The sequence below is a fragment of the Neolamprologus brichardi genome, chromosome 14 (genome assembly GCF_056152115.1).
Source record: "Neolamprologus brichardi isolate AB-2024 chromosome 14, ASM5615211v1, whole genome shotgun sequence".
NCBI lineage: Eukaryota > Metazoa > Chordata > Actinopteri > Cichliformes > Cichlidae > Neolamprologus > Neolamprologus brichardi.
This window is the reverse complement of record NC_142117.1, coordinates 22,805,548-22,831,295: the sequence shown is the minus strand read 5'-3', so window position 1 is coordinate 22,831,295 and position 25,748 is coordinate 22,805,548. Positions and strand designations below refer to the sequence as shown.

The 25,748-nt window shown below is 38.5% G+C and overlaps 1 protein-coding gene across 1 annotated transcript; it reads right to left on the bottom strand.

Moving 5' to 3' along the window:
- Positions 1-780: 780 nt before the first annotated feature.
- si:dkey-202l22.3 (7 transmembrane receptor domain-containing protein) lies at positions 781-19,628 on the bottom strand. Its single transcript, XM_006795524.3, has 4 exons — positions 19,562-19,628; positions 2,681-3,159; positions 2,020-2,417; positions 781-1,197 (listed from the first exon to the last, which is right to left on the bottom strand). The coding sequence occupies exons 2-4, from the start codon at positions 3,141-3,143 to the stop codon at positions 976-978; spliced, it is 1,083 nt and encodes a 360-aa protein (XP_006795587.1). The 5' UTR covers positions 3,144-3,159; positions 19,562-19,628; the 3' UTR covers positions 781-975.
- Positions 19,629-25,748: the final 6,120 nt, after the last annotated feature.

The following is a 25,748-nucleotide window of genomic DNA, read 5'->3' as shown; positions in this document are numbered from 1 at the left end:
GCAGAGTAATGCTTTACAGTTATTGTTTTTGTCTGTGCTTTAATTATCTAATAATTAATTATTGTGCCAGTCTCTTTTGTCAGGTAGAGCCAGAGCACTTAACATTTAACTATGAGCTCTCACTCAAGTAAATCCTTTATTAAAATGGTATTGATAAGATGTAATTGAAGACGATTTCCAATGCTGCTGCAAGGTGTCATATACAGTAAGATGCATTTTTATCATTATTGCATATACTGTGGTTTTGACCTGCAGAAAATGAAGAGACTGCATACAGCATGTATGCAAAAACACAAATATATATTTAATTACACATACAACACACTTAGACTGTACCACCTAATTACGTTTAATAAACCTAAAAATTTGTTATCCAATAATACATGTAAATAATTGAATGACATTCAGTTCTGTGGACAACATAAAACTATCACATGTATTTTCCTGATCCACATCTGGTTTGAGGAGTTCACTGTACGGTCAGCTCCCTGAAGTCAAGTGTTTAATGTTTAAGCAAACCGGTCCATGTAACCAGTGTTAACACCCATGATCTCAGCCTCAAGCATAAGTCTGCTACAGCTGAATACTGTTTATACCCCCACTGGCCTTTTCAAAGCTGCAGCGTCTGCTTAGCCTCTGCAGCACTGCCATCTAAGCACAACACAGGGATCCCAGTGGACTCTTCACTGGTCTTCTTTCTTCTTTACCATCATTAGATCTTTTTTGTAAGCAGTGTTTTTTTTTGTTGTTGTTTTTTTAGCACTGCCTTAGAAGATGCTACAAGAAAGGACTAAATGCCATGATGTCACAACATGCTGGTAAAGCATGAAGAAAATGGTTTAAATAAAATTTGAACCGCTGCATTGTATTCTCCTGGATGTCTCAGACATTAACACTCATGCTGGGGTGCAGGTGCTAACTTGCGGATAAGAATGGGCTCTGCATATCAAGAGCTGCTACAGTTGCATTGTGGGTTCAACTCCTGGATCTCTCCACCATCCTTCTCTGGTGGTTGTGGCAAGGACAGAGATAACCTTTGAGGTGCATTCGCACCTTGCTGTGCAGTGAGGCATAAATGAAAGGGTTGTAACATGCAGAACTCATAGCCACTAAGTGGCAACATACTTGTAAGACATTTATGTAGCGCTTGCCCATAATATGGAAGTCCGGGTCCAAGTCCAGCAACAGGTTCAGCACCTACAAAACACAATGGAAATAGTTATTATTGCATCGAATCAGCACTGATTTCTTAAACTATAAGGAACATTTTTGAAAAGTCTAACCAAGCTGCTTCTCTCTTTCTGCCTAGAAAATCACAAATTAGGAGGCAGCTTGAACTGTGGTAATGGATTTCATAAATGTAAAATTTGCCAGCATAATTAGATTTGGTTGAACGCTAATACTAAATCATTCCACGTCACAAGTTAAGTTTCGGTGTTTAGCAGCAGGATTTGCAACATGCCAACTGCAATTTATAAAACCAGATCATTTCACTTTTGACTCATTTGGACACGTTTCACTAGCCATGACAAATACCCTTCTCCTAAGTCATGAAGGAGCCTTGCAGAAGCCACAAATTTATCTGCAATTTGCATGCAAGATTGACTTTAGAAATGCGACTCTACCAACACTTACGATCTGCATTTAAGCAGTGCATGCAAAGTGCTTTTAGTGAAACAAGGCTCTGAGTGTTTGCAGCCATATTGTAGTGTCAACTTTTCCTTCCAGTTCAATAATGTGACAATGAAATCCTAATCTGTTAGCCTTTTACATGGCTCATTGTGGACATAATATTGGCTTTGTGGACACAAATATCTGATGTTGGGTTTCCATAGTTAATGATGCATAAAATTGAATCATCCTAATAGTAGTTAAACCTGCAGTTTTGCAGCATTTTGCTGCTATTGAGGTTATGAGTTTCGAACAGATACATATAGAAAAATGTTACTTTCTTTGTCTAATGCCTATAGATAAGGATTAATGGAGTAATGGTTAGAATTCATCAATGTCTTGAATCACCTGGAGAGGCAGCCAACACAGGGCAAAGGCCAGCACTGAGGCCACCAGCAGAGAGAAAGTCTTCTTCCTCCTTTGGCTCCAGCGCTGCTGACTGTTTGATGGCTCCCCAGGCACTGAATAGCGCTTCAAACTGATAGTAATGGCACAGTAGGATACGCTAACTGACAGCAGTGGGATCATATATGAGGTTATTAAAATGAAGCAAGAGTAGAGAAGCCGCAGATTGCCACTATTTGGCCAGAATTCTTCACACACTACCAGGTCAATGCCCGTGGGCCGCAGGTCCAGGTAGTCTGTGTAGTAAGATGGAGGTGCGGCCAGGGCCAAAGATAAAAGCCAGACACCCAAAGTCACTGCACCGCAACCCCACACAGAAATCCTCCTCCGTACTGGATGAGCTGAGACAAGGAAAAAATACAGATATAGTATATATTAGGTAAAAACAATAAGGATGTTATTTCATACAGAAATTAAAGTGGCCATGTATAGAAGTGTGTAAAAATTAGAGAAATCTAATTATTTTAGCTCGGTCATCTCAGCATCAGGAGACTAAATCTGAGTGGTGAATTTGCATTTCGCATTACAGAAAACACATTTTGGAATATAGTAAGATTAACAGTAAATTACTGCTAATCAGTAATGGTAGTGTCAAGTCCCTTACCTACAACAATATAGCGGTCCACAGCAATAGCAGTGAGTGAAAGCACTGATGCAAAGACTGTGGCACACTGCAGCAAGGGAACCAAATGGCAGAAAGGTCTTCCAAAAGCCCAGCCATGGCTGTCGAAGGCGTAAGACACTGTCAGCGGAACACAAGTCAAACACATCAACAGGTCACCTGCTGCTAAGTTACCGATGAAAACGTTGGTGGCATTGTGGAGTTTCTTGTCAGCCAGGATGCAAGCTAAAAGGAAGGAGTTTCCAACAACAGCTACTACCACTACAAGGCAGTACAGAGGCAGGAAGAGAGGCTTGTATCGCTGAAGGAGCTCTATGCCTATGAACATGTCCAAGGGGTCGCTGTGGTTGAGTCCTTGGTCTTTGTTTCCTTCTATTCTTGCTCGTGGTGTTTCATGACTTGTGTTGCCAGTCATACTGAAATCCTTATCCATGAAGACATCCATGTCTCTGCACGCCAGCCTTAAAAAAGACACCATCAACAGTTATTGAATAAATACTGCATGGAAAATCAGCCATTGATTTTTGTAGTCTTCAGGGATCCAGTAGACTGACAACATAATAACGCTGAAGTGACAAAATTCAATTATAACGGGTAAAAATTCATTAACCTAAATAACTTTATGTTTGCAGCAAATTTATAGGAACAATTTCTCCAGTGGCGATGTATGTGTAATGTAAATAGTGTTCATAGAGAGTTTTTTCAATGCAGGTTTTCAGTGTTGCTAGCTGCATATGTAAAATGCAATTTCCCATTCTGATAATGGCACATTAACTCAATTATGTTTGGAAAGTTGACTAAAGCCATAACAAACATTTGTTCCTTTATAACTTTACTGTACAACCACAGCTCTGTGTATCACTCTCTTCCTTGAAAGTCTATTGAGGCTGAAAAAAAGGCACCAGGACTGCTTTACATTTGTGAAGATGTTTCACTTCTCATCCAAGAGGTTTGTTCAGTTCTAAAAACAAATCGTGGAGAATCCCACGTAACCCTGAACACAGAATGTAGATCTCTGTGTACTCTGCATGTTAGTAAGCTAGATGACCTTGTTGCATACTGAATCTTTAATGTGAATGAGGTATGTCTTGTGGCTTTTCAGCTTCTCATTTCACCACATTGACTAATATGTTGTTTTGATCCAAAAGTCACCTGTTAGTGATGGATCTTGATCTAACGTGTACTCCTGTATATTATCTCTTAGTTCTAAGTGCCACGAAGGTGCTTATCTCTGACAGCAGTTAAAAATGGTGGATCTGATTCACCTTAGCAAATATGTCATCAGACTCATAGTTCATGATCTTCATGCCAGTGCAGAGATTTGATTTATTTATTGCATGAATCAGGATACTAAAAACTCACCTGCATAATTCTTCTGAAACTGTTATAGGAAGAAATGAATAATGTCTAAGTTACTTTCTTGTGTATGAGGTTTGAGAATAAATGGCTTATTTTGAGAAATGATTTAAAAGATTTACTGAGTTATCCAGTGAGCCATCTAAGGTGATGGACTTTTTTTCCCATCACCTTGGATTTTTTTTCCATGTAATGTATCATGCGCTAGAATATTATACACCTTCCTTTCCCTTCGAATAACTGACAACTCCCAGTTCTAGGCACCGCTAGCCCAAATGCAGTCATTAGAAGCGGATTATCCACAGACCAAAAAGATCATAAAGAAGAAATGACTATGTACACCTCTAAGACTTTATTTTGCATGAATTTTATGTCTTAGATAAAACATTAATCTGTGATTGTTATGGATAGATGAGTGGTAATATGAGGGTGTTTTTAATCTAATAACAATTTACTACACAACAGGGTGCACGGACATGCCCAGACATCTTGGCACTGGTTTCAGGAATATGTCACTCAAGGTATGATCATCATTTAGGGTAATAATAACATATATAATACTGGGTATTACAACTGTGCTTAACGGTCTTTTCACCCTGGGAATCTGTGTATGTGTGTATGCATTCATGACAAATCTTAACATCCTAGGACCTGGCGTCCACATATGTGGACATCACATTTTGGGATGTCTAGACCAAAATAATAAATTCTGCTCTACAAGGGTGGGATATCCACTTACGAGGACATCATGCTGTCACCGTTCTATCGAAATTTTAAACATATGTCCTTATATGTGGATCAAATTTTTCTCAGAAACAAAAAACGGGTAAAAAAAAAAAAATCTGGAAATTTTTTGTTTTTACATTCATCGGGTCCCAACATGGCCAAATATCAAAGAGAAATTAAAAATGCATGCCATGGAAGTGTTTGGGTCTTAGGAGGTTAATCGTGGAGATAATTACATTTTCAGATGTCTGTGAATCATTTCTGTTAATGTCAGCTTCTCTTTCTTTTGAAATCAAAATTGCGACCTTTATCCACAGATCAGTATTCACTATATTTATACTGACGGTCAAATGGATTTCCTTTCAACCAAAGGATTTTTTTGTTACGTTTCTTTTTTTTTTCTCCCTCAAATAATACCAGATGCAGCTAAAGCACACATTAATATAAGAAAAAATGGAGTCACATGGAGTTCTATACATTGCCAATCTACTGAACTTCAAGAATTCAAATAGGCAACTTGCTACTTTCAGAGGTTGCAGCTTCCCGTGAGCACATGGTCAACCTAAAAATATTATTTATTCTTGCCTGTAAATATATTTTGGGCCCAATCAACTGGTCTAATGCACTGTGAGAACAGTCAGATTTCTAAGTGAGAATAGATATGGAAAATAATGCTGAAAATCATTTAAAGTTGAAATACTGAATGTCTATAAGCTTAAATAGGCTGTAATCTTCTCCTTAGCATATTGCCAGTCTTGATATAACTTAATACAGTGAATTCACAAGTTGTTTAATTTTTTTCAGAGTAATTTCCCCAGTGGCAGAGTGAACTGTCGTGTCTGGACAGGCTTGTATTACAGCATGTCTTATCAGTTACATTATTTTTTCTCTAAAAGACTATCAGGCTACACTGAATGAGACTCAACACTTCATCCAGAACTTTAACTTTTGGCATTTAACTGTCTTGTTTTTGCCATTGGAGTAAGAAGTAAAGTACTGATTTAAATTGATCTGAAAAAAAAAAAAAAAAACAACCTTAGGACAGCAGAAAGATGAGTATAGCATGTTTTGTCCTGATTAAACTGGAGCTGTGGAAACCACCATCATATCTAATGTGCTATTTGAATTGGCATTTTCAGTCAGCATCTATAAAGGCTTTGTGTTGGCTGCGTCTTTGGCTATCGAGGAAACTTATCCATGCGTTACATATGAGAATTTACAATATAACGCTGACATTTGACTTTAAAGATATTTTCTTGAACTAATCGGTGTTTAAAAATACTAATTATACTTAATCATCAAAGGGATATCAATCAGTCCAGTTAGGAATCTGACTTCATTTCACCTGCTGTGATGAATTAAATTTGAGAATCGGTGTACAGGAGGGTAAGAACATGAAAATGCCCCAAAACATATAGATTTTAGCGGGTGGTGGCCACAGATCATTGCTCTCTCTTTATCCATCTCTGGGTCTGTTTTTTCTTGTTAGTATGCATTGCACTAAAGGTAGCATAAGATGGTACTGCAGCCCATTCTGACTGCACATTTTGCCCAGTTGCCCAAGAACGGCACATCCATACATGCTGTAACACAAATATTTTCTTTGTCACCCAGGTCACTCTCAAGCCTGGCAGGAAAAAACTAAGAGACAAGGCTTTGCACAAGAAGAGCTGGAAGGGATTGTACATGGGGACTGAGTCAGCAGTGGAACCATAGCTCTTTCTTTGTACAGCGAGGAAGAGAGCAAATATTGCCAGAGACCTACAAAATGACCTCCAGTAGGCTGCTCTTGTGGATGCTTCTTACCAAAATTAGACTCCGTTAGGGTGGGGTGAAGGCCCATAATCCTTTAGTGTGATAGTCTAGCACAAGGCAGTGTGAATGGCAGAGCCATTTGCCAGAGAACAACAGAACTGGCACCTCTGATGCCCCACAGATGGGAGCAGGTCCACACTGAACACAGCTATAAAAGAATCTGGAGACACCGTGGTAAACCTTACACCACATGTGTGGCACTTGTAAAGTGTGTTTTCTTTTACGCCCAAATATCTGCCAATGTACTTGTTCGTATAAAGCTTTATTTGTTTATTTATTATTCTGTTTACACATTATTTTAGTTGCAGTGAGGGGCCAGAATAAGCTGTCAATGACACATTACTGCCAATTCTGCAGAAGAAGCGAGTGAAGTAGACGGCGCAAGGTGTGGGAGTTAAAGAGAGTCTGTGCAGCTTTACCGACAGCGCACATGACAACAACTGACTCATGTGTGCATGGACCAAGTAAGTAGTGTAACTTCCTCATCCATGTGGTTGATCTGTGTCAGAAAGTTCTGTTTGCACGTCAGCGTGCCCAGTCTGCTCTGAAAGTATATCAAAGACTTAGTTCAAAGCCAGGACCTCCACTCCATCACGGCAAGCTTGTCAAATGATGTCAGGGCTGAGATGAGGGTGGAGCTGCAGAATGAGAGCAGTAGTGCTGGATTACTGTTGCTTTGTACAATGAAAGTGAGAGGGCTCTAAAGATTAAAGCCACATACAAAGAACTACGTATAGAGCAGGTTTGAAAATATGGCACAGAGTAAAAAGAAAATAATTTTCTAATGAAACCTGTTTAGATAACTAACTAAATAAAACTGGGTATTTACAAAAAAGAGGAAGGTAATATTGCAGTCAGGGAGTTTACAGATAACTGTTGCAAATGATCCAGTGTGAGAGAAAATCCAAAGAAAACTAAGGTGCCTTTAAGGAGGTCTGTCAGCAGGATCAAAGCGATCATATTTGGTGGTGATGTACACTAGGTAAAAAGATGCAGAGAAGGATACAGAACCTGCCGGGTAGCTGAAAGACTTTATGAATAAGGGACATGCCATGACCTCAAAAAAAAAAGAAGCAAAAAAGTCCCAAAATGACCCAAAACCAAAGCTTAGCTCCCCCAGCACTCATGTAAGTCCCCACAAAGTGAGAGAAGGAGTATTAAAAAATCCCCAGTCACAAAACAAAAGGAACGACTGTCTAAATCATACAAGCCTTACACGAAACACAAATGGTACAGCTGAAAATGCCTTGTTTGTAAAGAAGGGTTGCTGGATATGAAAGCTGCCAGTGGGTGAGAAATCCCCTTATCAGTGTGTATCAAGACTAACCTTAAACTTTATGATCCAAAGGCTAAAATAACGGCCTGATGAGATTCCAGTTCCAGTAATAGTGAGTATGTACATAGTACAAAGACCAGTATTAGTGTCTATGAGGAGATATTGAATGAAACAGAAAAATGACTCGTGATTTTGAAGGCTTAGCTAAAGAACTAGTGGACAATGCTACGGCTAATTCTCCTATTTGTAACATTGAATGACCAAGATTTACAAAATCAATTATATTTTTTATTCAGTGTGAAAAGAAAAAAAGAATAAGACTATGAATTTGGCAGCAGCGCAATTACAGAGGTCAAGAAAGGAGGCTATTTTCCCATGAACTTGTATAGGACCAGCAGCCTTTTTTCCATTACAGCTATTGCCATCTGGTATTTCTAGCACTCAAATGGGCCGTTACAGACAGATTAGAGGCAGTGATAATAACTCTGTCACTTATGTGTTGAGCACAGCTAAACTGAAGTCACAGGGCATCACTGGTTGACCGAGCTGTGTGATTTTACCAGAACTCTGACATTCTGTACAGATGCAGACTTCAGGTCCTGTAAATCTGTGAGTATGGGCTGTGCATGTAAAGAACAGTGCTCCCCTGAAGTATTAGGTTCCATACTTAGTGCAGTTTAGACTCAAAAGCACTTGGACTTGATCTCAGCTATTACAGCTATTAGCCTACACATAAAAGAGATAACTGCACAAAGCGAGCCAGATATAAAAATAACACAGACTGAGTTCTTGCAAGTGCAGTTTCAGGACCCTGCCATATCCCATGTCCCCCACCTGAAGACGTCTGGGTGGAAACCATACAAGGATTTATAATTGATATGTTCTCCCTTTTTTCTTTAACCTTTGGCTTTCCTGCTAAAAAAAAGACTAGATGGTGAAGAATTTGAGAACCAGCTATTCGGGCAGGTGCAGAAAGATTAAAGCATTGCAAATAAACAAACAACTTCTTATCACTCAGAGTGAAACGCAACAGAAAGATTTAATTGGATCTTGCTATCAATGCCGTGGACTTTGTATAAGGAAAAAAGGGAAATTGCAGTGGCTATGTAAACAAAGTTGCACACACCCATAACTGCACAACCAGTGAAGCGCCTGAGGACTCTCCCTTTTATTTGCTTTATGATACAAATCACCATCTGCCAGTTGATCTTATTTTTTGCAATTAATGATGCGGAAGAGTGTAACTCTCAACTGCAATATCCTCAAAAGTGGCAACAACAAATGAAATCAGATTATGACATTGCATCCAAAAATATCCAAAGGTCTACAGCAAGAGTAAAACTTTCATACTATGATCAAAGGAGCTAGAGTACAGTTCTTTCACCTTTTGACATAGTCCTCATGTCAGAGCATTGTGGGTTTGGCAAAAGGCACTTGTACTGGGGAGATCTAATGCATATTGTGATCTTGCGAATGGGAGAAAATGTGCAGTAAAGGCTTAACATAGTAGAGAGAGAATCTGAGTCCTTCATTGCAACATGAGCTTTTGAGGAACAATTACAGAGTACTATGTACTAGAGATGGACCGATCCGATATTACGTATCGGTATCGGTCCGATACTGACCCAAATTACTGGATCGGATATCGGCGAGAAATAAAAAATGTAATCCGATCCGTTAAATATCAAAAAAGCACCTGCTACACGGCGTAACTCGGCTCATAACCGTAGCACGTCGCAGCAGTATGAGTCACGTGATAGAGCCGCCGTGCGTATTTGTAGCCTTGCTAGCAAACCAGCATTTCATCTCCGAGGAAGTTTTCCCAGAGAGAAGTAAAGCAAGTGTGTAAGTTCATCTCTGAATGTTTGTAAAGCATTCCCACCTTAAGCTTAACAACAGATATATGGAGCGACTGCCTCTCTCTCTCTCTCTCTCTCTCCTGCTGCTACTTCAATTGCTTAATGATCAGCTGATCGGCTTTTCTGTCCAGAGTCCGTCTCTCTTCTTAGTTTTTGGCCCACTTCTCACCAGAAAGAGGAAACCAGCGGCTGAACAACAACAGCACTATTAAGCTTGATAAGCTGTTGTTAGAATTTATTTAATATTACTTTCTACACCAGGATCTTTTTCTACGTAGCTGGTAACTGTGCAGGGGCGGATCTAGCAAAGTTTAGCCAGGGGGGCCGATAGGGCATGAACAGGGAAAAGGGGGCACAAAGACATACTTTTCTTTCTTGTTCTCATTTAAAATATCTAGCTTTGAATAAATAATTATCTGACTCTTACAGCCAAAGTTTTAATCTGATGTAAAATATATAGAAGTCCATTACTGTATATAGTAACTGTTAAGTCTAATATACCCTAGTAAGCTATACTACTTTTTCCTTTGGGAAGATACCATCTGTGCAGTCTGCAATTCTGTTGAAGAAAGATGTTGAATCTATTTAATTATTCTTGAAAAATAATTTATTTCTGTGCATTTTCCCCCCTGCATCAAATTAAATTTGATTACATCGATTAAGCATCATGAGCTGGAGGGTGGGGGGTGGTTCCCTATTTTTTTTTTTGCTGGGAGTTTGCAACCCTATTAGTTAGGTTGCTTGATATTTCTGCTAAGTACTCTTTAAAATACCAGAATAGGGAGGATTGAGTAGGTTTACGTTTATTAGATTGATCAGTATTGCTGAACTATGAAATATTTTGGGCGCAGTGTATTTTTTACATACAGGTATAACAGAATAACTTTAGTGTTGTTATTTATTTAAACTTGAGTATAAACTTATACAAAATGCAGCAAGATATTAAAAAAACGTTTTATTGATTAAAAAACACACTATATCGGATTCATATCGGTATCGGCAGATATCCAAATTTATGATATCGGTATCGGACATAAAAAAAGTGGTATCGTGCCATCTCTACTATGTACTATGTTGAGCAAAAGAAAGCACATTATGCCAAATTAAATTAAATACCAGAGGACCCAGCGAGCTCAGATGAAATGAAGCATTACTAAGCAGAGGATCAGAGGTTTGGTGTCTTCACCACCAGCCTGGGTATCAATATGTTATGCCAACAGTAACTCCTAAAATTCAGGAAACAGCACACCAGCCTGAGTAAACTGGACATGACATCCAGTAGGTAATGCAAACTGTAGCTGTGCTAGGTGAACAGGAAACAGAACTGCCTGACACACGGTGAGTCATGTTTTTAGGAGACATTAACACAACAACCCACTATATGTGAACTCACTGGCAACAGCATATGGGCAATATACTCATAATACATGTCTACAACAAATTCTGAATGTATAATGATTATACTTTGATTATATCTTCTTAAAAATTAAAATGTCAAAAACATTCTATAACTGTTGTGATTTATAATATAACCATGTATCATTACATTATAACCAATAAACGCTCTCCTCTGCTTCTGTAGCACAAAAAACCCTGATAACTGACATCTGTAAATGTCAATATTAATTCAAGATTAATTAACACTGAGAGCACAAAACGTTTTTGTTTTCTATTAATTGCAAACTAGTGTGTGCTTTCAAAGCAATGGTAGAAAATTTGTTGAATAAGAAATACACAAAAACATGGCATGTTGCACCAAGGGCGTAGATTTGGTTTTGGCATTGGTGGGGACAGATGATTCAACCACCGAACCCTGCCCTGTTTCTTTTTTTTCCTTTTCATCTTTGCTTCTTGATAAAAAAAGGAGATATATACTTGTCTGCATATGTTATTCTACATGCTTTTAAACCATTTAAAATTACAATTCATAGTTTTATATGTGAATTATATAATGTTAAGTTACTATTAAACAAATGACTGACTAAGTATTTTATACTTTAGTTTACTTCAGCCATATTTCATATAAATCAGATATCATACAAAAATAAAAATACCTTAAAATACAGTCATGACAATAAAAGAATATGACTTTAAGGACTTAACAACATTACTTCAGTTATACTATACCAACATCTCTTATACATTAGCACTAAGGGAACACTGAATGACCTGGTGGTTTTTGTCCATAAAACTACTCATCTAAGATTACCACAAAGTAATAGATCTCTTAGCAAAATTATGCAACATTTTAGGCACTATTGCCCCGATCAAATCAGTGAACTGGGATGTTTTACTCTAAACATGAACTACTGTTACAGCTACTGGTGTCCCACACAACAACTCAATGTCCACTATGTGAAGGAGCCAAACACATGCCTTCTCCTCTTATTAACTGAGATAAACTGCTGGCATATTTGTTTTACATCTATACTGTCCAGTCTCTCCTGGTGGACATGGTAACACGTTATTCATGGTTACATACAATTTTAGACTGATGTGGGCCAAAGCCTAAAACGATGTGCCGGGAGTTTGCTGTTCTCCCGGGTTCAGATATTTGAAGTTTGCACAGCTACATTCTCGCCTGAAAATTTTTTATAAGTTTATTTTGCAACCCAGAAAGAGTAATAAGAGGGGCATGTATTGCCTTGCATAGCCTGTAACGTTATTATGATGGACAGATTTTATGAGTGAACTTGACTTTAAGTGACTTACAGGTTTCTTTGAAAAATACTTTCTTATATCCAGGTTCTTTTTGCTGCCATCCTCCTCCTTGCAGGTCCTGGCAACGCAGGATTGCCGCTGCTAAAACTAAACAGAGCTCCCTGAAAAGCACAGCCAATCACATTGGCCATATTTGTCACATGATATAGGACTCCAGTAGAGAACGTAATCTAACTCTTTCTGCACCACTGGGTGAATGAGACGTTGACAGATCGCTTTTTTAAAATTTCTATCGGTTTTGTTTTGTTTTTGTTTTGTCCCCACCAAAAATTATTGGTGGGGACAATTCAATAATCGCTGGATATTGGGGGGGACATGTCCCTTCCGTCCATGCCAAATCTACGCCCTTGTGTTGCACCGTGATTTCACGCAGGCCTGTGAATCTAAAATCCAACTCAAAACCTACCATTAGGTAACATTGGATAAAATTTGGTGTGCACACCTGTACAAAGGCACGAAATTGTGCCTTTGACCCTTCCCCTGGCTTGTCTTCTCAATTACTTCCAGCTGCGTTCCCCACCTGTTTGTAATCTCCCTGTGTTCTTCTGTGTGTATTTAAGTCGCGTCTACTCGTGTACTGGTCGCTGGTTTGTCTGTGAATCTAATGTATATTTTCTGTGTTTTTTCCCTGCCGTCCACCTTCATATGCCTCTGCTCACCCTCCTTCATGTTCAGGTTTGCTGTTCTGTAGTTTAGTTTGTCCCAGTATAGATTAGCTTTAGTTCTGTTTTACCATTTTTTCACCTTGTGCTTTATTTTACAATAAACCACCACCAATAAACACCGCATCGCAGTGAGTGCCTGCGCTTGGATCCCCATTTAATTCCTCCACACGGCTCACTCCGTTAGCTGTGACACCAACTCTGAACAGAGGGAGACAGAGGACTTAAATACACATAAAGGTAGCTTGACAACATGGAACATGCAAAAATGAAACACAAGACAGACTGCGGAGACATGAAACACAAGGAGAGACACATGAGAACAGATAAGGGCGACACAAGCATAACTAAAAGTTAAACACAGAGGACAGGACAGACTCATAAACAAGGAAACATAGATGAAACAAACTAAAGTAAAATTCAACAAAACCCTAACATTTAACTAAAAATAACACAAGAACATTATAACAATATATTATATTATATATTATCAGTGTTGGGGAGTAACGGAATACATGTACCGCCGTTACGTATTTAAAATACAAAATATGAGTAACTGTATTCCGTTACAGTTACCGTTTAAAAAGGTGGTATTTAGAATACAGTTACTTTGTTGAAATAAATGGATTACACAGCGGTACTTCCCTGTTTCATATTGTGGCGGGTCAGGCCTCTTGGTTTTGTTTGACAGCTACGTTCTGTTGTTCCAGGTGGCAGCGTTACGGTTGCCATGGTTACAGGGTGACGCTCTCTCTCTGCGTGTTTCCTGGGTGAGAGAGGCCTTTTTGTTGTTGTTGTGCTAAGCTAACAGAAAGAATGCTACAGGCATAGCTCTAAAGAATGTAGCATCATAGGCAGTGTAGTCCGTGCTGCAGGGAGAATGGACTGCCATACACGTTATGTGTCTGTGAGCGAGGGAGGAGAAAAAGGAAAAATACGAGCTGTCATCGAGCAAAAACGGGAGCTGGAAGCATGTAAATATAATAATAACCACTGCAGCCAAGAAGAGTGCCTGACAAGCCCAGTTGTAAGTAAGCTATTAAGACTCGACTGTACACTGTGTTCGTGTTTTCCTCCAAAAACAATAAGTTCTGTTGGAGCAGCCTTTCAACGCCTCTCTCTGTCTCTGGCTAACAAAGTTGACCCAGACAACATGAACCTGCTGTATTAGTCAGAGGTCCCTTTACTACGGTTCAGAGCCGCGGACCTTCAGTAATAGTAATAAATCACAGCAATAGTACATTCATGTAGTTGTAAACAGCATGATAATATATTAAGTAATCCAAAGTATTCAGAATACGTTACTCTCATTGAGTAACATAACAGAATACGTTACAGAATACATTTTGGGGCATGTATTCTGTATTCTGTAATGGAATACATTTTAAAAGTAACCTCCCCAACACTGTATATTATATTATAAGAAATCAAAAATACAAAATAAACTCACAATTGTGGATCACAGACCCAGGCCCCTGACACTCAGTCTATTTAGCAATTGAATTGAACTGAAGAGCAAATAATCCAAATGCATGGTTGGTGAAGAGTCTGTGCTCAGTGATGTTCTATTGACAGCTTGCTTGTTTTGCATGTCTCCTCGGTGAAGTAATAAAATGAATTTCTTCTGTAATGCTGTCATGATCTGAGTGGTATATCACATGCAGCCTAATCTAGGTTTGAGAGTGGGTCAATGATCATATGGGGTAGGATGTCCTTGGGGAATAGCCTAGATGTAGGAAGTGTTACTCAACGGTAACCTCAGACCCTCTGTCAGAACATGTGCTGGTAATGTGGGCCCTGGCAGGACATGAGCTGGCCATTTGTGGCTAGAGCGTGTAGGCTGTTACTGAATGATGAAGGCATTGATGCCATTGACTGGCCCTCACGTTGCCCAGCCCTGAATCCAACTCAGAACCTGTGGGATGTATCAGTGCATCCATAGACCATCTGTTGTTTATGGGGGCCACAAACCCCACCGAGCCACATTATGAAGCAAATCATTTCATTGATTTCATTCCCAGTGATTTACATTTTTAGCTTTTTAGGGTGATTTTGAATCTTGCTCTCAAAAGTTTGATGATTTTGTATTTCCAGTGACATCTTATTGCTCTCAATAAATTGCATTGTCTTTATCAGTAAAGATTTTCAACTTGACTATTTCTTTCTTTAAAATGTGACATATGAGTCAATTGTTCCCTTAAGTTTTTTTTAAGCAGATCATGACTTGTAATAGACTGGTCTTCATCTACTAACAAAAACAACATGCCCACTTCCAACTTAATTGTTTGCTGTGGATACTGAGTGCAAAGTGTTCCAGGAGACCATGCACACCAGTCAGGACAGAGCTTTCACAGAGGAACAAAAACAAAGCATCAGCCTCCTTCTGTGTTTTGTACAGGGAAACACATTACCATTCAGAACACTAACCCAAATATTTATGTGTCATACATTTTATTTGTTTTCCAGGAAGGTGCCTGGATAAACTTAAGGTTTTCCCTGAACAAGACGGACGTTTAAACATCTGGTAGCTGATTGAAATTCTACTCAGTAATCTATGAATAAAGCATTTTTCAGTCTTTTATTCTTACTGTAGTCTGCAGCAACTGCATTTAAACAGTACATATGGGGGTAAAACATTTAGCATTTAGCATACTTTTATCTATTGCTCCTTTCCTAACTCTGTGTTCACACATAATGTAATGCAAATTTGTGAGGCATGTTATGGACTTGCACTTAAAGAACACTTAAGACTTGCTGACCACTCACAGCGAGATGAGTGAGTGAGAAAGTGAATGGAGCAATGCAATCAGGAGCAACTTAAAAATGGAATTCACTTCATCCACCGAAAAGACATTCATCTCAAGTTCAGTGGCAGCCCATCCAATAGTTTTGGAGAGACTTCCTAAACATGATGCGGTAACATAAAAGGAAAATTTAAAATTGGAGTACAAAATTTATGGCAATCCAGACTAGTAGCACTGACATCCCCAGAAGCAAACATATCAAATGCTAGTTCTTGCAGTGCAGTTTGTGCAGCTGAATGGGTTGATGCTTTCCAGTCAATAGGTGTCAGACCAACTCAATATGAGCAGAAGATTATAGGCTGACATGTGTGACCTTTCCAGAGCATGTATTACTTGTACTAGCTTTAAAAAATTTTGCAAAAATTCTTATTTCTGCAGTGCACACACACCCATAAGTAAAAGATTCACCATCACAGCCAAAAAAAAATATCACAATTTATGAGTCACTTTTTGCCACTGATATTAAATCCTGTCTGACAATTTTTCAAAAGGTCATGATCCCAGTCAGGCTGAAATTAAGCCCATGGCGAAGCTGCTGTAGAATACTAAGATCCTCAAGATGGAATCTGCCTCTCAGGCTTTTGTATGAAGAATAAAGAACACAATAAAATATCAGTATTTTAATTAGGTCCGAGCTCTAAAATGTGGGAGCACAGCTGAGCTATCTGTCCCTTCGCACAGAGAACAAATGTTTCAGACTGTTGATACAATCTTTAGTAGAAAGATCCACTCTAGTGAATCAGTCAGCTCACTCAGCATGTTTGACAATTTTCCATGTTTAATTCAGAACCTGTTGTTGTGCACGTGCCAATAATCAAGAGCAGGAATATGTTTTCTGATCCCATCTGGCCTCACTCTATCTACCTTATCTGACAGCTTGAAAGAAATCTACCCTTGCCTAGTAACACTGTTGCCATGGCCTTTGTGGAAGCCATCCAGACCCTGCAGCTAATTTGTGAAGCGTGATGGGAATTGAGAACCCTCAAAATGCAAAACAGGAAGAGCAACTCCTTTAGACTCTCTTGCACCCCAGTTTGTCTGCTCTCCTTATTTTTCTTTACGTTGACCTTTTTGTGGCCTCTCTGACTCTACTGACATTTCCTAACCCGGCACTTGATAAAACTCCTGTATTTATGTCATTCTGAGGCTGCTGAGGCATCCTGAGAGAAAAAGAGGCAGAGGTTGGACAAATATGAGACACAAATGAGGTCAAGGTTCAGTCTATGAAATTCTGATGAGGTAGCTTAATGGTGTCCCTCATTATTTGAATTGAGTATGTAGGCTTGCTCCTGGACGACATTATTGCCTGCTGATGATTCCAGTGCAGACACCTCAGCGACTGCTGGACTAACAACTTTGGATGGCATATTTTTGTCTCTACACACAAGACATTCTGTGTGAACTGGTGCTGTTGCGAAAGCCTAAACTAGATCCTATCTTAAAACATCCTCAAGACAGTAACAGTGGAATTATAAACAGCAGCATTACTATCTTTCTTAGTCTGCAGGGCTAATGATTGACTCCTAAATGTTTATGACCTTCTGACCCTTTAATTAAGAGAGGTCAGAGCCTGCCTAATAGTATTGGCTCTGTCTTGGAACAACTTAAGACTTGTTCAGACACACACATATAAACATTCAGTGATTGCAAGGGGCAGAAAAATTAACACTTATACCTAATGGTAAGATGAATTAAAACTAAAAGATGTAACCATTTCTTTCCAGTTAAGAAGATCTTTTTAGAAGAGAGCATTTAGAGCATGTTATAGCCAACAAAACAGATTCTTCCTATCAGGCTATTCTATTGCCACATTCATGCAAGGACTTTCAGCAGTTTAATTTCCCAATTTTGTGGTCTTGTTTGCGATCACGTAGTAGTGTTCAGCTCAGCATTTTTTATTTTTCCAAAATCCACACATTGTGAAATTCTTTATCCAGCCTCATATTGGCTGTTTCCACATTCACGCAAGAAGAATTTTAGTTCCTGATTTTGTGGTCTTGTTTGCGATCGTGTGTGTGTTTTTGACAACCTAAAAATCTAGTACTGTTCAGTATTTGGCTAGGTAATTGTGGCAGTGTACACCAACCACTCTGCATCTCTATTCAATTAGAGATGCACAGAGATGCAAAGTGCTGCAGATGCCATGGAGTACCAGATTTTTTTTTCTCCACAGATTGTGAATTTATGTGCCTACACTCATGTTTAGAGAACGCCAGTGCTGATGATGTTTTTTTTAATCTAATTTTTATTATTTATTTAGTTTTGTTGCAAAAAATTAATTCCTCTGTTTTGCTCTGGATACATACAAGCATTATGCAAACTTGAATGAATACAAATTCAGTAGTGTGAGCTGGATTCCCAAAACAAGCAACACAAAAATGAAGTCACATCACTGAAAAATAGGCTAGTGCATTCAGTACAGTACATTTTTTACCTCTTCACCCACGACGATGACACTTGCTGCACAGCAATCAGCATGTATTGGAAGATGTCGATGTTTGGTAAGTAGGTGCATCTCTAATTTAATACCTTCAGGTTTTTTTTTTTACTTTGATTGACCATAAATGACATATCTTGTATTCTATGGATAAAGATATACACATACCTGTTTTTTGTGTGTTTTATCCAGAAAGTTTCATCATCGTAAATTTGTCATGCCCAAGAGAAATGAGTTTGATTCCGTAGCAGTTCAAAATTATAGTTGGCTCTAAATCTTTATTGGTGTTTTGCACGAGTACATTCAATATGAGACCCTGGACTGTGCCTGTGTGTTTTTGTGTTATGTGGATAATTTCTATCTTTGTTTTGTAAAAATCCCTTGATCTAAAACCAATAAGTAAATAACATCATAAGTAAATTCATAGAAATGTCATCAAAACTCCTGTATTTTATAAAATGGAACATTTCTAGTTTGCACCTGAACACCCTTAAATGATTGCTAAATAGAGCACAGACACATTGTTCTAACATGTGTATGCAGTCAGAAGTATGAATTACACCAAGTACCCCACAGCCTGCAGAAATAGTGCGCGTGATGAAAAATATACCAGATTATACAATAATGATTCAGATTTTATGGCTGGCTTTCAGGACTAATAAGCACTGATGCGCCTTGTCACAGATGCCTTCCCTCTATGCCTTGCAATGTGCCTCATTCTCCCCTATAAACACTGTTTGCCAGACTTCTTTCAAACCTGACCAATGGTCTTAATTGCCGATCATCCTAAAGAGACCCACTTTAATGACAGCGTTATTAAGTGACTACGTTAGTACAGCATTTGAGCCCCTTTTCACAGAGAGTTCCAATGACTTTGTCCAGTATGTTCCCTCTGTGATGACTGCTTTGTGAAGATATTTATAAAATATATATGCTAATAAAATCTAAAAAAAAATATTAAATGACAGCATACAACAATTAGAATTAGAATTCTGATTTTTAGCAAATAAGACTAAGACACCTTATATTTATACGCACTCCTTAATTTAAAACAATCAAAAATAAATCTAATAAAAAATTAAACATTTCTATAAACATTAGTAAAAAAAACACTATATGTTTTTGTCCGTTTCTTTACTTGTGTGAATCTGTATTTGTAAATGTCAGTGCATGCAACAAGAGAGTGGATAGAGATAAAGCATCTTACCTGTGCAAATTGGAGGCACTTAGAAAATCCCTGTGTGGTATCTCTTCACTTGAGCAAATTAGGTTATTTTCTAGCTATCACCGTTACCCTTTTTCCCCCCCGCTTCACGCCTTTTCTTTCTTGCCACAGCTCTTAAATCTCTAGGAACAAATGTCGTATTGCAACCTACACAGAAGCCCACACTGGTATGAAGAGTCAGGCAGAGAGATGGTGTTTCTCACTCAGTCTGAGCAAGAGTGACAGAAAGAGGGAGAGAGTAAAAGGGACCTACATAACCTATCTCCCTCAAATCCTCAGAAAAAGAAGTGCCCCCTCCCACGTATTCTCCTTTATTGTGTCTGGCTCCACACTCACTTCCCATGTGCACACTTTGCACGCACAAATGTATCCCTTGCAACATGCTGTGAAGGCGTGTGTAGCAAGTTTTTATTTAGCCTCAGGGGTGAGGACAACCTATTCTTTCTGCTTCATGTGCTCTATAAAAGCCTTGATTGCTGACAGAAACTCAGACACCTAAAAGGGAACAAGAAAGAAAATTAGTACCAGTGTAAAAAAAAAAAAGAAAAAAAAATGGGGGGGGGGGGGGAGAGGCGATATTTACTGTTTGGTCTTCAGGGAAATGAAGAAGACTTGGTGTCCAGTCATTGCATTAACAGAAAAAAAGCTGCAATTCTATATATTCAGTATAACCAGATAAGCAACAGAGTTTGATGTAAACTCACATACACTTGCTGCTTCTGCACAGTTTGCCAAACAATCATAAATTCATCCATCTATTGTTTTTTATGCCAAATTGACCCTAAACAAAATTAAAAGATTAAAAGTATTAATACTTCTAAAGTCATGTGCTGCCACTTAATTACCAATTCATCTTGATTTTGCCTTTTGTGATGCAATGCCACCTCAGAGAACTACCTGCTGACACATCAACATAAAAAACATCAAGTAATCATTTGCTGCCTTTTCTCTTCCTTCATTTCCCGCTCTCTCTCTCACTCTTACACACGCTCACTCTATATTTCTCTTTTAAAAGCAGCTCTTTATCACTATTGTTGGGTGTGTGATGAGTATCTAACACTTGAGTTCTGACCATTTCTCACTACATCAATTGAGGGCATCAATTCAATACCAGATGGGGCACTCAGTAGAACAAACTATTCTGACAAACCTATTGAGAGGTCTCACTATAAAAAGATTAAAAAAAATAGCAGAGTAAAAAGAGACAGATAAGGGAAAGCTGTAGATATGGATTGCTATATTTCAGAGGGACTTTATGCAACAGGTCTTTTTGAAGGTGTTGGTAAGAAACAATCCCTGCTTGATCTGTCTGAGCCACAGCTCTGAAAGCTTGCAAAGAAACAGAAAGGGGAAAAATAAACATAGAGCATCACAAAAAGATAAATGCAAGTTTGGCTGATAAAATGCCAAACATTTAGTTCTTAAAAAGTTTGACAGTTTTGGTTTGCCAGCTCCTAAATGTAACATCTTTCATATGTGGTCATGCATGGCTTTATAAAATACCACTCTGGTTTCTTAGACTGACTAAGTAATTATAGATGCTTCTGTTCTCCACTGATATATGAATAAGCTTTCAGCATTCAGGCTCTGAGGACATAAGCACACATTTATATAACCTTGTTATCGGTGTGTCCCAGCCGTCTGTGTAATTGAAAGATTGTCTGTGTGTGAAATTACTTTGTTGTAGAGCCATATTGATGTGTCAAGAATTGTATACACATGTAAAATTCATTGTGTGTATACAGTAAACTTTGCTAGCCTATATAACAAGTTTAGCTTTAGGACATGTGGATTTGTCTAATTATAATAATGTTTTCTGCTTCTCAGCTCTGTGAAAAAAGATAGACAATGTTGTTAATTTTAAATGTTGTTAATTGATTTGTTCAAAGTAATTCAGTCACTTTGCCATAAATAAAGTAGATGAAGATGGTTGAGCATGTGATCCATTGATGACCTGCCTATGGTGTAACCTGCCTATAGTCCAATGTCAGGTGGCTTATGTGCCAGTCTAGTCCAACCTTGTATTGGCTGAGAGGTTAAGAAAATGAATAGATGAATAAGTGTCATGTATTTGCTGAAGCATGGCCACTATCTTTATTCCTTTAGCAGAGATTCAGGAGGTTTATTCACGATGAAGTTGTCCTTGTGTGAGCACTGAGCCTTTTGCACTTCCCTAAAAAAAGGTCAAGTATGTGACATTGGCGGCCTGATGAATGCATTAACTCAGCATGCTTGCGCAGTGGTCAGGAAGGAAGAAAATGGAAGTGCAATTACAGTAGGAAAGCAATAATCATTATTTTTCTTTTATGGCTCAAAATGGTTTCATTTTGGAAGTTAACTACACAGAAATGGCAAAAGAAAATACTTAAATCACTATCCCAATATGAATGTAGTTGAAGAATCAGTATACTTAACACCAGTTAAGATATTGCTGAATCGATCATATATTAACAAGATTTAACCTTGCAATAGTAAGTAGGGGAAAGTACTCAGATTGCACTGTATAGCCTAGAAAAGTGTAAGTGAGAAAATGTACATCTAAACTTTCTTAAATACAAGCTGTAATATAATCCCAGGATTTGCAATTTGTATAAAATTGAAACATAGTTATTGCCCTGAACAGTATACTCTTAATATGAATGCATCTGTTAATGTTAAATCTGTAGCCAGTGACACTGGAACAGATTTGAACTTCTCAAAGTAAAGTCTTCTTTTCAGTAGGAACTGTGGAGGAACTCTGACATTATTTAGGAGAAAGAAAGCACAGAAAACACAACAACAAAACAAAATAGCATTACTTCAGGTAACCTAATGGATAAAAAAAATACAAAAGTGAAAGTACAACAAGGGCGAAGGGGAAAAAAAAAGACTTAAATGCACTCAAATATAAAACTGAACATTTTTCCTAACATGACACTGCGCTTTGCAGAAACAAAGAGGACATATTTCTTGCCTGTGATTGGACAGGCTGATGTCACTTCCCGTTGTTTTCATTTGTGTATCATATAAGCTAATTATGAGAGGATGAAAGAAAAGAATGTGCTAACCATTCTGCCTTATTTTCAACGTAAGACACTAAAAAACTTTCCTTTTATTCAAAGTTTAAGAGGAAGTCAGCCGAGTACTGTGCATATGCGACTGTGGGATTGTGTCATAAGACAGGAAGTGGTCGTTCACCACTGAGAACGTTCCGAAAGTTGTTTTTTTTGTTGTTATTTTTTTTGTTCTTGTGGTGCAACAATTTTTTGGGGGGGTGTTATGTTTCTTTGAATTGCTGCTGTGTTTTGTGAAGTACTGTGGTGGTTTTCTTGTAGTTGTTGAGTTTTTGTTTCGTCTGATGGGTTTATGTTTAGCACTTTGGGGCTGCTGTACTTTACTCATGACAAAGTGTGATACAGGGAGACACTAAAACCCAAATTGTCCCCAACAGGAAGTGTGTGTGCCTCGCACGACAACTTGGTTGGTAATGGTGTCTGTGTGAAATGTGTGTGTGCTGAAAGAGAAAGACATTGTGAAGCTCTTTGTGGAAGTTTAGAAAGTGCAGTTGAACTGCAGTGTGTTAGCCTGGGCTTCAGGCAATTATGTAAATAAATCCACTAGGGAAGATTGATGGTGAAATCACTTTTCAATTAAACTTCTTTCTCAAACATTTGAAATGTGACAGTGGTCCCCGAGTATAAAAGCTGACCATGGTTGAGAATCTCTTTTAATGTGTTGTTTTACATAATTTGTAGGTGTATTTTTAAACGAAATATCATGATCTTGGAAAATTTGTTGAAACATGCGAAACACATAGGTAAAGCAGCATTTCATAGAAAAATGAGATCCCTGCTCAAGAGATGAATGCTGATTTTCACATTTACAGCAACATTGCCGCTGAACTACGATGTTTCGAGGGTGTAGCAGTGAAGCATGTCTGCCTTGCTAAATGTCACGGACAGTCTAATTTCGATTCAGTTCCCCTTGAGGACACGTTTTGTAACAAACAGTCATGGCAGATAAAATTGTCTTTCATGACCTGTCTCGGTTCTGAACTCTGTATGTCTGTATTCACACTCCACTGAAGAAGCACTACAGATATGCATCAGGGAAGGAGATTTTAACACATAACTCTTGTGGTTTGTTAGACTGCACCAAATAGGACTGTTTGCCCATCATTATTATTACTGATAGCCCACTGCCTATAAATTAATGTTGCCTCCTGCTGATTTTGTCTTAAAACAAGTCAATGCTGGAGGCTTGGGGACAGAATGAGCAGTGACCTGCCAGGACAAATGAGAATATCATAGTTGGATTGTGTTTGAGAACTGTTGTTGTTTGAAATGCTTTTGTTAGCTCAAGCACTATTTGCTGCTGTTTACTCTTATCTGGAATGGCAGTAGCTGGATGGGAGCTCTCATTTACAAGGACACAAAGCTTATGCCTTATCACATTGGCCATTTTTGACTGAAGCTGGAACTGCCTTGTAGTGCCTTATTGCTTTGTAAGTGCAACAAGCTGGCCATCATTATTGCATTTAAAATAATGTGAGACTGCAGATAATTAATTGTGCTTTGACCTTCGTTTGACCTTTAGAACATGCACAAATTTTGGATGCTTCGGAGTATTCAGAGTGTTTGTGTTTTGGTGTCATTTTATATTATTATGGTTTATGTTTTAGGTTCATTAGCAGTCTTTAGGTTAGTCTGTCTTGAGTTTCTCTGTGTGTCCTTGTGTCTTGTTTCCCTTTTCTGTTCCCTTCCTTGTACCATGTTTATCCATGTTTCCCCAGCCCATCATGTCTCTCATGTGCTCCCGCTCTTGTCTCCCTTTGTTCAACTCCTGTGTCAAGTGCATGTATCAGCTTTGCGTTCCATCATTTCCTGTTTTATTGTGAAAGTCTTATGTTCCATGTTCAGTGTGTTTAGTTCTACTTCCCCTGTCAAGTCGTGTCTAATTTGTCTCAGCTGTGTTGCTTGTGTACTTCCTGTTCCCTCATCATTCCTTGTGTATTTAAGGCCTCTGTTTCCCTCTGTCCAGTGTCGCGATCTCCATCATGGCTGTGTGTTTAGTTTCCTGTAAGTTCCAGTTTAGCTTGTAATTTCTCCGTTTCTATCAATAAGGCTGAGTTTGAATTTATTTTTGCCTGTGAAACCCTGTTTAGGTCCTATCCTGCTTGCTTTACACGGCTATCGATGACAGAAATACACAGATTCGGTATACTGCTACAATGCTTTGTGTAATGGCGGTGACAATTTTTCAGGCCACATTTGCTTTCATTTATTTTCAGTTTAGTATAAAAAAAATTCAGCTTGCTGCTACTTTTGTCATTGCTATTCTCAGGTTGGTAGACACTGTCTGTCATCAGTTAGTCTGTTCGCTGTTGACTAAAAAGGTTAAAACCTGTGTGTCACAGGCAGTTTGCGGTCACAGTTGTCAGACAGCTATTTGCAACAAAGTCAAGGGTGAAAATCTGTCAGCCCTATCAACACCGTGAAAGGCCTCATATCGATGTCACTTCTTAACCTATTTGAGGTGTCAGCGTGGCAAGATAACTCTAAGTTCCACATCAAAGCTTTTGCAAGTGTTAACAAGAACAACAGTATCGTTTATAAGCCCTAGATTATGCACCTTGCTACTAGCCATTACACTTTAAAAGCATATAACACAAATGACTAAACAGGTAGTTTGTAAGAATTTAGTGAAACAGCATTACACAACCTTATTTCTTTAATATAAATTAATTGCAGATCGGAAAATAAGATGGGTTGCTTTGTAGTCCTTAGTGTATGCTCAGTTTTCACTCCATTATCTCTGGATGTTTGTGTGTACCTCCCTTTTCCTGTTTACGTGTGGAAACAGGGATTTAAAATGGCTAAAGCAAGCTTCCACTAAGAATTTTCAGCACTGTTTGGATGATGTAAGATATAAATCTGTAAGCCACAGTGAGGTCTGCTTTCTGTCTCTCTCTTCAAACTCACCCTCACTGCAGATCTGTATTGCTGAAATATATTTGGAGAAAAAAAAGCTACACACACAACTTTTTCCCCCCCTTTACCAAATTATTTGCAATTCCCTCGGGCTTGTTACCATTTACTATATGTGCCTAATTATTTACGTGTCTGATTTGGATTCTCCTTCATTACCTTTTCTATTATCTCAGCCTCCTCAGATGTTGTCCCTTTATCCA

Excerpts from the sequence above, each read along its gene's own strand:
- si:dkey-202l22.3 (XM_006795524.3), bottom strand. The coding sequence starts at position 3,143 with ATGGATGTCTTCATGGATAAGGATTTCAGTATGACTGGCAACACAAGT. Across the intron at positions 2,418-2,680 it reads GGACCGCTATATTGTTGTAG|CTCATCCAGTACGGAGGAGG; the intron begins GTAAGGGACTTG and ends TCCTTGTCTCAG. Across the intron at positions 1,198-2,019 it reads TGTGTTGGCTGCCTCTCCAG|GTGCTGAACCTGTTGCTGGA; the intron begins GTGATTCAAGAC and ends TGTGTTTTGTAG.